This window comes from Abramis brama (genome assembly GCF_963993115.1).
Source record: "Abramis brama genome assembly, chromosome: 21".
In the NCBI taxonomy this organism is placed as follows: domain Eukaryota; kingdom Metazoa; phylum Chordata; class Actinopteri; order Cypriniformes; family Leuciscidae; genus Abramis; species Abramis brama.
In genome coordinates, this window is record NC_139983.1 from 32,682,868 (window position 1) to 32,695,594 (window position 12,727).

Consider the following 12,727-nt stretch of genomic DNA (forward strand, 5'->3'; position numbering starts at 1 on the left):
GCAGCGGATTACCGTACCTTAATTTATCGGTTCCAGCTTTGCGTCGAGAGATTCGAGCCATGAAGAGAGGGAGGGAGACGGCATCCAGCCAGCGTTTCTCATACTTTGGTTCATTAGCCGAAGGTGAGGAGGGCGACGACGGGGCCTAGATGGAATAAATGAGAGGGAGAGAGTGAGAGGGCAGAGCAGAAACATCTCGCTTTAGTGCCATCATCCGCTGCACTTTGATCACGATGCCAGCGGCCTCATAACAACCAAGAGTCCGCCGCGCTCCGACTACACCGATAATAACTCTGGCTCAACGGTATCCTGCAGTATTTTACAAATGAATGAGGATTACAGTCACCTCGAGAACACTGCACAAAAAATATTTTCTTACTCAGTATTTTTGTCTTGTTTTCCAGTACAAATATCTAAAGGTTCTTAAAGCAAGATATATTTTCTTAAGAATCACATTTTTTTTTATCAAATTAAAGCGTTTATGCTTAAAACAAGAAAAAAATCTACCAATGAGGTTTAATAGTAGACTTTTGCCCATCCACTTTTTCAGCAAAGTTGGTTCCAGAAGTCTTTTTTTCTTTTTTTTTCTGTTTATTTCTCCCATAGGACTTTCAAAAAAGTCTTTATTAAAGCGTTATAAGTCATGAACCAAACCAACCAGCTATGAGGAGAATCACAAAATTACGAACTTTGATTTGAGGCAAAAAAAGAAAAGTGTTTGAAAATCGGACAACAATAAAAATATATAAGACCTAATGTGTACCTAATTGTTTTAGTGAGGGAAAGAACCACAATCCCATGATGCATTGCGAATTGCATAATAAAATTACAAAATGATAGAGAAATATAAAACTATTCATTTAAAAAATGTTATCAAATTGATTCATGGGAGTGGGCGGAGCTAAAGAAAACTTTTTGCTTGTTTCGACTCTGATTAGTGAGTTTTCTGTACAGCATCATGGGAAATATAGTTTTTCATCACATTCTGCTATTAAGCACGATTATTTTAAATCTAAGTTGAAATAATGCAGGCTAATAGAAGCAAGTACCATTGATTAACAACCTCGTAGCCCACAGTCTGTCTTTAAAGGTTTATAATTTATCGTTAAAAATCTATTTCCCTATGGAGATGACTTCCGGAACCCAACTGTTGTGCTCAATTCAATGGGAAAACAAGTTTTATTTTTCTGATTCCACTGGCAGATGTTTGTTTTTGTTTTAAGCATACATTTTTCATAAAACAAGACTTATAAACTGTAATTTTGCTTGTTAAGTAAATGTATCTTAATTAGGAAAACAAGACAAAAATACTAAGATTTGGAACTTGGCAGAAAGACGATGAAAGTCTAAAGCAGAAGAACGTTTCAGCCACTGTAAACACTAAAGTCAGCTTCCTAATGCTGCAAACGCTGCTGGGAACCCATACAGATTACGCTTGTCAAGTCCACAGTTTATAGTCTTCAAAATGTGCGTCACATTTGTACGTGACTCACTTCAACAGCAAAATCCCATAAGTCATATCGGCATTAACATAATATTATGCATGACATGCGTGAATCTCTCGGATGCAAATAATCGGTGAGGTCGGTAAGCTTATAAATCTCCTAGTATCAAATCAAAATCATAATATTTTTCTGCAAAACATATCAGTACAGGCGCAGTGCGCTTAAGATGAGGATATAGATTTTTTGAGGTGTTCCTGACCTTGCTTCTAGAAGCAACATATTTTAGGTTTATATAAAAACTTGAAGAGGGGAAAATGCAACTTGAAGTGTTTTTAAAACCCTTTCACGTATCCTACAGTAGAAGTTTCTTTTCACTTTAGACAGTTTGAAAAAAACACTATCAACCTGCCAGAACAATAAAAATGCATACAATAAATAACATATGCAAACCTTTAAATATTAAGAAAAATTACCAAAACACACAATAAAATTACTAAAACTAACTTGAATTTAAATTGCACATGCAAGCACTACTGACATTTTCAGAGTTATTTTTCCTGTACAAGACACTTTTCAGCATAATTAGCTCTGACTGGATTCTTTCACTTGTGGCTGAATTCTCAAGCCATCATCAATTACATGTGAAGCTCTTTCTCCACTCATACTCTCCTCTCTGCTGTTTATTCAGGCCGAGGCTGGGTAATTAAACTTGATTTGACTTTCATGTTGCGCTGCACTAGACGACACTGAATGAAATATCGCAGGCGTGTCAGGATGGATGAGACTGACAGAGTGTCTCTCACGAGGAGCCAAACACCAGCTCTTCATAAACCTCCAGATACAACAACAGACAAAATACACTATTTCCCAGATAAAAACAGGCCCAAATACTATTGTCATATCTCATTAGATAGATAGATAGATAGATAGATAGATAGATAGATAGATAGATAGATAGATAGATAGATAGATAGATAGATAGATAGATAGATAGATAGATAGATAGATAGATAGATAGATAGATAGATAGATGACCACTTTTAAGGCTTCTTTAAGCTGTTTTTCTTTTTGTTCTTGTTAATGCTGTTTCATTAATATTTACAATATAATAACTAGAGACAGGTCTATTAGGCTGCACTGCAAGGCTTAAAGCACAGATCCTATATTTGCACACGAATCCACCATTAAAGGGCCCCTATTATAGATTTTTGAAAATGACCTTTCATGTAAGTGAATGAAAACATCCTGCAAAGTTTTAAATCTGAAAGTTCACCGTATATAAAGTTATTGTCTTTCAAATGTAAGAGTCGACTCTGAGTCAATGAAATGAATTGTTTTTCAAACGAGTCATAAGCCGTTTCGTTGTGACGTCATGACGAAACATTAGCATATTGCCCGCCCACTTATTGCGCGCGCAGACACCAGGGAAAACTTGAACCTCAAACCAGCAGCTGATTCCTGTGGATACTGGATAGCATCATGTCGAGAAGACGCTGTGCTCTACAATGTGAAGGTAAAGCCAGTTTTTTTTCACTGCCCAAGGATGAGCATGCGAAGAATCAGTGGTTAAAATTAATCTTTACCACGATATCACAGCAGTATAATCCTAAACTTTTGCTGTGTTCCCATCATTTTACTGACGACTTCTCAAATCTCGGATTTCAATGCATGATTCGCAAACCGCTTGCTCTTGAAAGATGGTGTTCAAAATACTTAGTTTTGAGTTTTATATTGTGTAGGTCTCCTGCTAACTGGCTAACTCACGTTATAACTGTCTTACTTAAATACTTCTGCTAATCAGTTGTGGGCCACTATTACCTATAACTGCTTTGAGGAAAGATTAATCATGGAGCAAGATTTGTTTTACGTTTATGTATACACATCAGTCATTCACGCTAGAGCTCGGCTAATGTATACATTGCATACATGCACTGTTATTGATACAGTTTCCACGTATTCACCGCAATATATTAGAAAAATACTCTGTGAATAAATTAGTACAAGTAAAATAATCGGTTTGTTGATGGACATGCACTTGTTAATGCTGATGGTGAGGAATTACAGTTGCAACATCTCATATAATGTACCTCAAACTGAGTAGCGTATCACTGAGAAACACTGAGTCCTGCTTGAGTTGTCCTTGTGATGGAGGTTCGGGTTCAATAACTAATTCTTCCAGTGTTTCATCATTGGACTCACACTCGGATTGATATGGTTAAATCGACGTCATTGTTCGTTACTGTCTTTAGTTTACGGTGTAGGAAGCCTCAGGACAGCTGACGTTGTTATGGCAATGGGCAGTTTCGACGCGCTGTATGCGGTAAACCAATCACAACAGACTGAGCTGTCTGGCCAATCAGAGCAGAGTACCTCGCGGAAAGGCGGGATTTAGAGAGATTGATTCATCTGACGAGTCGATTGAGAATCATTGAAAATGTGGTGATGTACAAATGTATATTATGAGGAAATTAAACAGTTTTTTGACCTTTGATGCATGTAAACCTGTTGTAGGAGACTCCACAACAACATTAGGAAACTTTAAAATAGCATAATAGGGGCACTTTAATTACATAAATACCTTATCAAAACAAGTAGTTTGACCGTTTTCGCAGCACAAATATGTGGAGTATGTAAACATTCAAGTAAAGTTGGTACAACCAAACTACTAGTATTACTTCTTTTTTTTTTTAATAAAGTATTATATTTACCTTTTTTATTTTTTTCAGTGGCAAAAAAACTGCTACACTAATTATTTGCAGGCATGTAAATGAAAAAATGCTAAAGCAGCAGCCCGTCGGCCGATGAAAGCGAAACACTGTCAATCAGCTCAATGTCACAGCAGCCTGGAGGAGACGACGAGCTCAGAGAATTATAATCACCTGCAGGCAACCAGCTCAACCACTACAAGAGGATTAGAAGAAAAAAACTAATTTGAAGAACACAGGGAAAAAGCACAAATATTGTCGACTCAGCAGTCAGGAGAGCCCTGCGTATGTTTTTGCACATTTCCATGCCTGGCAAAGACAGAGAGAGAGTCAATAGAAGAAAAGAATTCATCTGTTTACGGTAATTGGATACACTGGCTGCCATTCAATGTTTAATAATGAAGTATATTTCTAGGAAAAAAGGCCTCCAGCATTCTTCCCATGTTTTTGTTGGAAAAGGATGCCTCTAGGACAACTTCATTAAAACAAACTCTTCTGCTCCTGGAACGCACTCTCATTTACACAGAACTGATAAATGAGCTGGTCTGAACACACCATGGTGACCGCTGTGTTGTATGTTAAGGCAAACATCACCATAACTATTTCTCATGCGTAGCGACAAAGGTTTGTTTAAAATATGGTAGAAACATCTTCTATTCTTACACTGAAGGAGGAACGCAAGCCATAAGAATATCAGAGAGTCTTTTCACTTGAGACAGTAAGAAACCACACAGAACACACTAGCAACCCCTTAGAAACATCCTGGCAAACACCAAGAACACCCTATAGCAACCCCATAACAACACTCTGGAAAACACCCAGAACACCCTATAGCAACCCCATAACAACACTCTGGAAAACACCCAGAACACCCCATAGCAACGTCCTGGCAAACACCTAGAACATCCTATAGCAACCCCATAGCAATGTCCTAGCAAACACCCTAGCAACCCCATAACAACGCCCTAGCAGACACCCAGAACACCCTATAGCAACCCCATAACAACACTCTGGAAAACACCCAGAACACCCTATAGCAACCCCATAACAACACTCTGGAAAACACCCAGAACACCCCATAGCAACGTCCTGGCAAACACCTAGAACATCCTATAGCAACCCCATAGCAATGTCCTAGCAAACACCCTAGCAACCCCATAACAACGCCCTAGCAGACACCCAGAACACCCTATAGCAAACCCATAGCAACATCCTGGAAAACAGGATGCAATGGGATGCATCCAGAACACCCCATAGTAACGCCCTGGCAAACATCTAGAATACCCTAGCAACCCCATAGCAATGTCCTGGCAAACACCCAGAACACCCCATCACAACACTTTGCCAAACACCCACAACACCCTAGAAACCCCATAGAAACGTCCTGGCAAACACCCAGAACATCCTATAGCAAACCAATAGCAACGTCCTGGTTAACACCCTATGGCAACGCCCTGGCAAAAATCCAGAATACCCTAGCAACCCCATAGCAACGTCCTGGCAACCACCCAGAACATCCTATAGCAACCCCATATCAACGTCCTGGCAGCCACCCAGAACATCCCATTGCAACCCCATAGCAACATCCTGGCAAACACCCAGAACATCCCATTGCAACCCCATAGCAACGCCCTGGCAAACACCCAGAATACCCTAGCAACCCCATAGCAACGTCCTGGCAACTAGTGCTGGGCGGTGTACTGGTTCATACCGAATACCGGTGTTTATTTTTGTTATGATATGAATTTTTAAAATACCGCTGTACCGGTGTACGTCGCTTTATCGGAACGATCGGAACGCGGCGCGACACTGTTTGAGAGGGTCCTTTTTCACTGTTGCACTGTGGTGATGCACGTGTTACTAAGCGTGACTTTGAAGGTGGATAGGTTAAACTATAATTGATAGCTGTCAAATTATATTACAGTGTTTCCCATACATTGGTTCACAATATCAACACAGCCTTTTGGAAAATCTATTTGTGGTCGGCATTCACATTGTTGAATAAACATGAGCACTGCACGTTTCAAAATCAAAACGCGGCGCAGGTGTTTTTATATGAATGTATCTGAAGTGAACTGACGGTCTTTAGAAAAGTTTCTTTGTTATTATGATTGAATCTTTCCTGATAAAGCAGCGTTTATGAGCGTTGCTGCTTTGTGTACAGCCGTTACCGGGGAAACCGCTATTTCTGCCGCTCCTAAAGCGCCTCCTGCTGGCACCTCTTTGTAAACAGCCTTGCAAACCTGTATTAATACTAGTGTGGATTTTTTTCTACAATATTCACTCATGACAGTAAAATAGAGCATTCTAAGTCAATCTACTGCAGTATTTCCTCTCTCACTCCGTGAAAAATGTGTTTTACACCCAGTCATGCTTCGAAAAAAAAACCCCGTCATATACCGTGAAACCGGTGTAATTTAGAAAAATACCGTGATGTGGATTTTTGGTCATACCGCCCAGCACTACTGGCAACCACCCATAACATCCCATTGCAACCCCATAGCAACATCCTGGCAAACACCCAGAACATCCTATAGCAACACCATAGCAACGTCCTGGCAACCACACAGAACATCCCATTGCAACCCCATAGCAACATCCTGGCAAACACCCAGAACATTCCATTGCAACCCCATAGCAACATCCTGGCAACCACCCAGAACATCCCATTGCAACCCCATAGCAACATCCCGGCAAACACCCAGAACATCCTAGAGCAACCCCATAGCAACGTCCTGGCAACCACACAGAACATCCCATTGCAACCCCATAGCAACATCCTGGCAAACACCCAGAACATTCTATAGCAGGGGTTCAGCTCCAGGGTTTAGCTCCAACCTTGATCAAACTCTCCTGCTGTAAATGTCTAGTTACCCTAAAGACTTTGATTATCTTGATTGATTAGGCTTGACCTCATAGGCCAGAATGGAGAACTCCTGCTCTACAGCATCACGGTAGCAGCAAAAGTCTATTCAATGACTATAATCAGCAACATTTCTGAGCTCTGTTCTATTTATAGACTGCCTTTCGGTCGCATCCAACACCGAAATCTTGATTTGTCAGCACTCAGAGATTGAATTTCACATCTTCAGCCCTCGCTCACATTGCGTTGAGGCGTGAATGGGATTTTCAGAGGCTGTATGCAGATCTCAGAGCTTCACTTGCAGAGGTCTGAAGCTTCACCTGCTGACATGAGTCTTACTGTCACATTAATGTGATGCATGTGAATCTCAGAGAGTTCCTGTAGTCTGTGAGCAGATCGAGTGAGACGTCTGCCTTACCTTTGCTCTCTGGTTTGAATAAGAAAGTGACCTGTGACTTAATGAGACGCAGCGTGTTCTTTCAGATATCCTCACTCCGTCAGGTCCAGTGGCTGCCGCACTGTATTAACTTTACTTGACAATGATCTTTGAAGGTCAGAATGAGATACATGACCTCTATATGCTGCTTGAACGGGCTGTCGGTGCACTTGAGGCTTCATTTTAGGACAACAGTGTTTTGGATGGGAACTAGCACTAGTAAAAGACTCCTACACCTTCAAGTCTCAATGATATTTTAGGGCCTGATGCACTAGACTTGGTTTGGTTTAAAGGGGCAATAAGTTACAACTTACACACTAGTAAATATTTTTGTGTTGCACCATTAAACTTAGTTGAAACGTAACTATGTATAAACTAAATATTAACAGAAGCCTCCGACCAGGAGTGGCAGATGGAATACAATAGCATAGCAGATTGATTGAACTGCATCAATAAGCTCATGTTTTACCTGATAGACTTCAAACATTCAGACATATGATTATGTTGATAATTACACTTGTTTGCATTTAAAAGGGGTCTTATGCTTTTACATGTTTCTCTTTCTTTAGTGTGTAATGTTGCTGTTTGAGCATGAAAAAGCTCCAGTTCTTCTCTATATCAGTGTCAGTGTTTCTGAACTCCTGAAACGCCTCCATTGTAGTCTTGAGCTTCTTCCGGGAACAAACACGTCACAATATTCCTCATTTAAATAATTCATACGCAGAATAAAGGGGCGGGGCCTGGTTGAGTTAGTTAGTAGTGTGTTAAACTGGCGGTTATGGTAAGGGGCGGGACATTTCCCAAACACACTCGAAGCGCTCGACCAATCACAACACACTGATCCAGCCGACCAATCAGAGCACAGTGTGCTTTTCAGAAGGAGGGGCTTCATAGAGACAGGAACTAAAAAAAGCGTTTCTGACAGACTGGGAAGAGAGGAGCTGCAACAATGGAGAATATGAGGAAAATAAGGTGTTTTTATACATAAAATATACCCAGAGACCGCTCTCGTACTGCAGACCCCAGGATTTTTGATGATAACCAATTTTTCCAGCAATCGGCTATTGGTGTCGATTAATTGGCAAAACCGATCAATCAGTCGACCTCTAGTCAGAGGTCACTCTTCCGCCGGAACTAGACTTGCGTACGGCTGTTACCGGAGGCCAGAGATTATAGTTTATAAAGTTATAAATATGGATATTTTTCTTACACAAACGCATTGCTTTGCTTCAGAAGGCCTTTATTAACCCCTGGAGTCGTATGGATTACTTTTATGATGGATGGATGTGCTTTTTGGGGCTTCAAAATCTCAGGGACCATTCATTCCCATTATAAAGCTTGGAAGAGCCAGGATATTTTTTAATATAACTCCGATTGTGTTTGGCTGAAAGAAGAAAGTCATATACACATAAGTAAATTAAGTAAATTATGGGAGGATTTTCATTTTTGGGTGAACTATCCCTCTAAGCTTGAAACAAGAACAAATTGCTGCCAATGGGGTCAGAAAAATAAACTTAATTCTAAAAGGAGAACAAGTTTAAAAAAAATGTTACCCCACTTGCAGAAATTTATTCTTGTTTTAAGCATAAACTCGTTTCATTTTGATACATTTTTCATAAAACAAAACTTAACATCTTATGTTATTTCACTTCTCAAGTAATTGTATCTTGATTTAAGAATGTTTAGATGTTTGTGCTGGAAAACAAGACAAAAATACTGAGTAAGAATTTTTTTTTTTTTTTTTGTAGTGTACAGGGGTTTGTTCAAATCACTAAACCTAATTATGAGCAAAAATAATAGTGATGCTGAAGTGCATGGAGTCAGTTCCAGCTCTCTATCTGAGAAAGGCATTTCCAGCCTGATTCTGTCATCCGTCTCACTTTCGAGGATTATGAATAAGCTCCTTAACAGAAGTGATGCTCGCGACGATACAAAAGGTGACTTACCGTGTTGCTCGAGTTCCCATTTAAATGCAAACCACTGTCGAAAAGCGGCGAGGACGCTCTGCTACTCTGACCGCTGGACGGTCCGGGTGAACCTGAGGAAACAGGGCAGATTAGTATATATTCTATATAAAGCAGAGCTCATGCTGTGTGCAAATCGACTCTGGTGGCGCTGCACTTCTAAATCCCAGAGATATGACGTGCATTAGCTTGGCAAGCCGCTTTCTAGGCTGTCACGATGCCATGGACACTAAAGTCACAGGAGATTATGGCTAAGGTGAGTGTGAAATGCACAAGACGCAGGAGTTCTGACACGGGCATCACTGGAAAATGCAGAGCGCAAAAAGTGCATTTCATGCAGAGACGCTGCTCTGAAAGCTCTATCTGTTGAAGATACAGTATATCTTCAGTTCAGTCCCGAGAGATTCACCTGCCTTCACTTCTGACTCTCAAACTCCTACTCACTAGGTGCAATGTGATGTGCTTTAAAGCCATTTTAGTCTGCAATAATTGGATGTCTTGGACCAATTCATATTTTCTTTGTCACTTCACGACAAGCGCAGGATGCAGTTGTGCAAAGGTTGTGCATCAAGTGTGTAACTTACAGTGTTGCTATTCTCAACTAAAACTAAAACCATTAAACATATTTTTTTAAGTTAAAAAAAAGTAAAAAAAAAAAAATCGTTAAAAGAAGTCTTTAAAAAATCTTTAACTATTAAAATATTAAGAAAATGATAGTTGAAATAAAGCTTAAAGCTGATATGTATATTTAAAAACCTAAAAAAAACTAAATAATAGTAATATATTTATTTTGACAATTAAAAGAAAGAATTAAGATTTTTCAAAATTGTCAAAAAGATTGTTAAAAATATTATATATATATAGTTTAGATTTTTCTTACATGTATAGATGAAAAACCAAAAAAAAAAAAAAAAATAGTTTTAACATGAAAAAATCAATGATTTTAATAATTAAAAAAAAATCTTTAACGCTTAAAATCTTTAAAGAAATATTTGAAATAAAGCTGAAAAAAAATAAAAAATCTTTTATAGAATTTAAATATTTTTAACATTAAGAAATTATATCTTTTTAACAATTAAAAAAAATGTTTTCTGTTTTAAAAAAAACTATTTGGTTAACTTTATTTATTTTATTTTTTCAGATTAAAATAAAGCTGAACTGAAATAAATTTACATAGAAATATATAAATATTAGATGAATACTCTAAAAAATAACTTGAAGTATTGACTTTTTCTAGTATACTTTGTACTAAAATTACTAAAACTGAAAGTGAAATTAAAAATAAATGAAATATATTTTAAAAAAGCCGAAAACTAATAATAATGACAAAGGCACAATATTACTAAAACTTAAAAAAAAAAAAAAAAATACATTGAAAACTAAAATCTAATTCAAAATATTAATAAAAAGTATAATAGTATATAAATAATGCTAAAATCACACTGGTAAGTGATGCTGTATTTGCCTATATAATCATTCTCAGAGAATGATGGGAAATGTTGTTTGGTCACACAAGCCTGTTACAAACCAGTTACATTAGCGCCATTATCTGGCAAGATTCATGCCGATTCTTCATCAACAACACACAAAATGCATATAAACTAAATTGCATAAGCAACATTAACAATTAATCCTTAATTTTGACAAATACAAAGGCAGCATCAGATGTATTCTTTGCAGAGAAGACACTCCCAGAGTGCATTACAACAAGCTCAGTGAAAAAATGGAGGATGAAAAATACTTTTATTTAAATCAATATTGACTACATAACTATTAAAATAGGCTATCTGATTAAATAGACAATTTTTATGCATTATTTGTGTATTTTTATAGTTAGCTATCAGAATCAATTGTGAGTCTTGCATGCAAAATGCAGCATTTCCGATTATGTAGAGCATCACAATCCCTCACTAATGAGGTTGCATTTCCGTTAGGATGCTTCCTAAGAAGGGCGCAGTACGGCAGCTCATAAGTTTAGTAGCAGAGAGTTTAGTAGATGTGAAGTGTTCTGGCCAAACCTACCTAATGGGAGTTTTAAGAAGGCCGGCGCTTCCCTGAGGTAACGTACAGTGATGGTGACTTCGTCCCCTGCCGTTCGTAAAAGATGAACCTGCAACGAGGCAGAGAGAGAAATTATCCTTCTGACGTCGTGATGAGAAGATGTGCTCGAGGAAAGACTTCTGAACTGCATTTCAATGACCGTTTCACACCTAATTGAGTTGAGGAGCCTCAACATTTGAATTAAATCAACTGTGTGCAATCAGCATGTAATCTCTTTTAGAGATTTCTCATGAGTTATTATTTCAGTAAGAGACTCTCGGCTGGAGCGGCAGACCATCAAGTGTTGGGTTCAGGTGGACTAACAGCTCCTCTGACAAACAGTTCACCGGCAGGGTCTCGTATATCTTCAGGTTTCATCATACGAATCCCAAACTATTTTGGCATCAGAACCTCTTTGACCTAAAATACACTGAAAATAAATTCTGTGCTACATTTCACAATTGCAATGAAATACAGTGTATTTTTTTAAGTCCCCCTGAGATTTTTATTATATATGTATATATATATATATATATATATATATATATATATATATATATATATATATAATACGGTGTATTTCTTTAAGTCCCCCTGAGATTTTAAGTATATTACATATATATAAAACATTTGCATGTTGTAACGATTGTCAGTTATAAATTACATAGACATTTTGAAGTAGAAAGACTGAAAGAGTATTTTCCTGTAAAATATACTCATTTAATGTTAAAACATTTTTAGTGTATTTTCAGATTTTAAGTTAATATTTCAACAATTTAACAACACATTTGCGTTGAAATAATATTCATTTATAAATTGCTAGTAAATTTCAAAATTACAAAGAAATTTTGAAGTAGAAAGACAGAAAGAGTATTTTCTTGTAAAATGTACTCCAATAATCTTCAAACAAATCATTTTAACAGTATGTTCTTGAAGTTCCCTTGAAATTAAGTTAATAATTCAATAACTTAACAACACATTTTCATTTACTGTATAAACTTGTAAAGCGTACTCATTTAATCTTCAAAAATACATTTTTAGTGTATTTTCTAAAAAGTCCTCCTGACATTTTATTAAATTTCAATAATTTAACAACATATTTGCATGTTCACGCTTCTCTGATGTAGGGTAATGGTCACATGACATGAATGTGAACAAATTATAAAAAGTAAATAAATAAAATAAAATGTTTTATTTGATTGTTTTTATTTTTAAATTATGTATTTTAAATTTACATTTGTATAATTTAATGAATTATTAGAATTGGGAAACCC

The 12,727-nt window shown here is 37.4% G+C and overlaps 1 protein-coding gene across 1 annotated transcript in view; it reads right to left on the bottom strand.

Moving 5' to 3' along the window:
* The window catches only part of sntg2 (syntrophin, gamma 2), a 76,937-nt gene that overhangs the window by 31,678 nt on the left and 32,532 nt on the right, over positions 1-12,727 (bottom strand). Inside the window, exons 7-9 of the mRNA XM_084096918.1 lie at positions 11,436-11,523; positions 9,396-9,487; positions 18-145 (exon numbers count right to left, since the gene is read on the bottom strand). Of these exons, the coding sequence (XP_083953044.1) occupies positions 18-145; positions 9,396-9,487; positions 11,436-11,523 (308 nt within the window). The remainder of the gene's footprint in view (positions 1-17; positions 146-9,395; positions 9,488-11,435; positions 11,524-12,727) is intronic.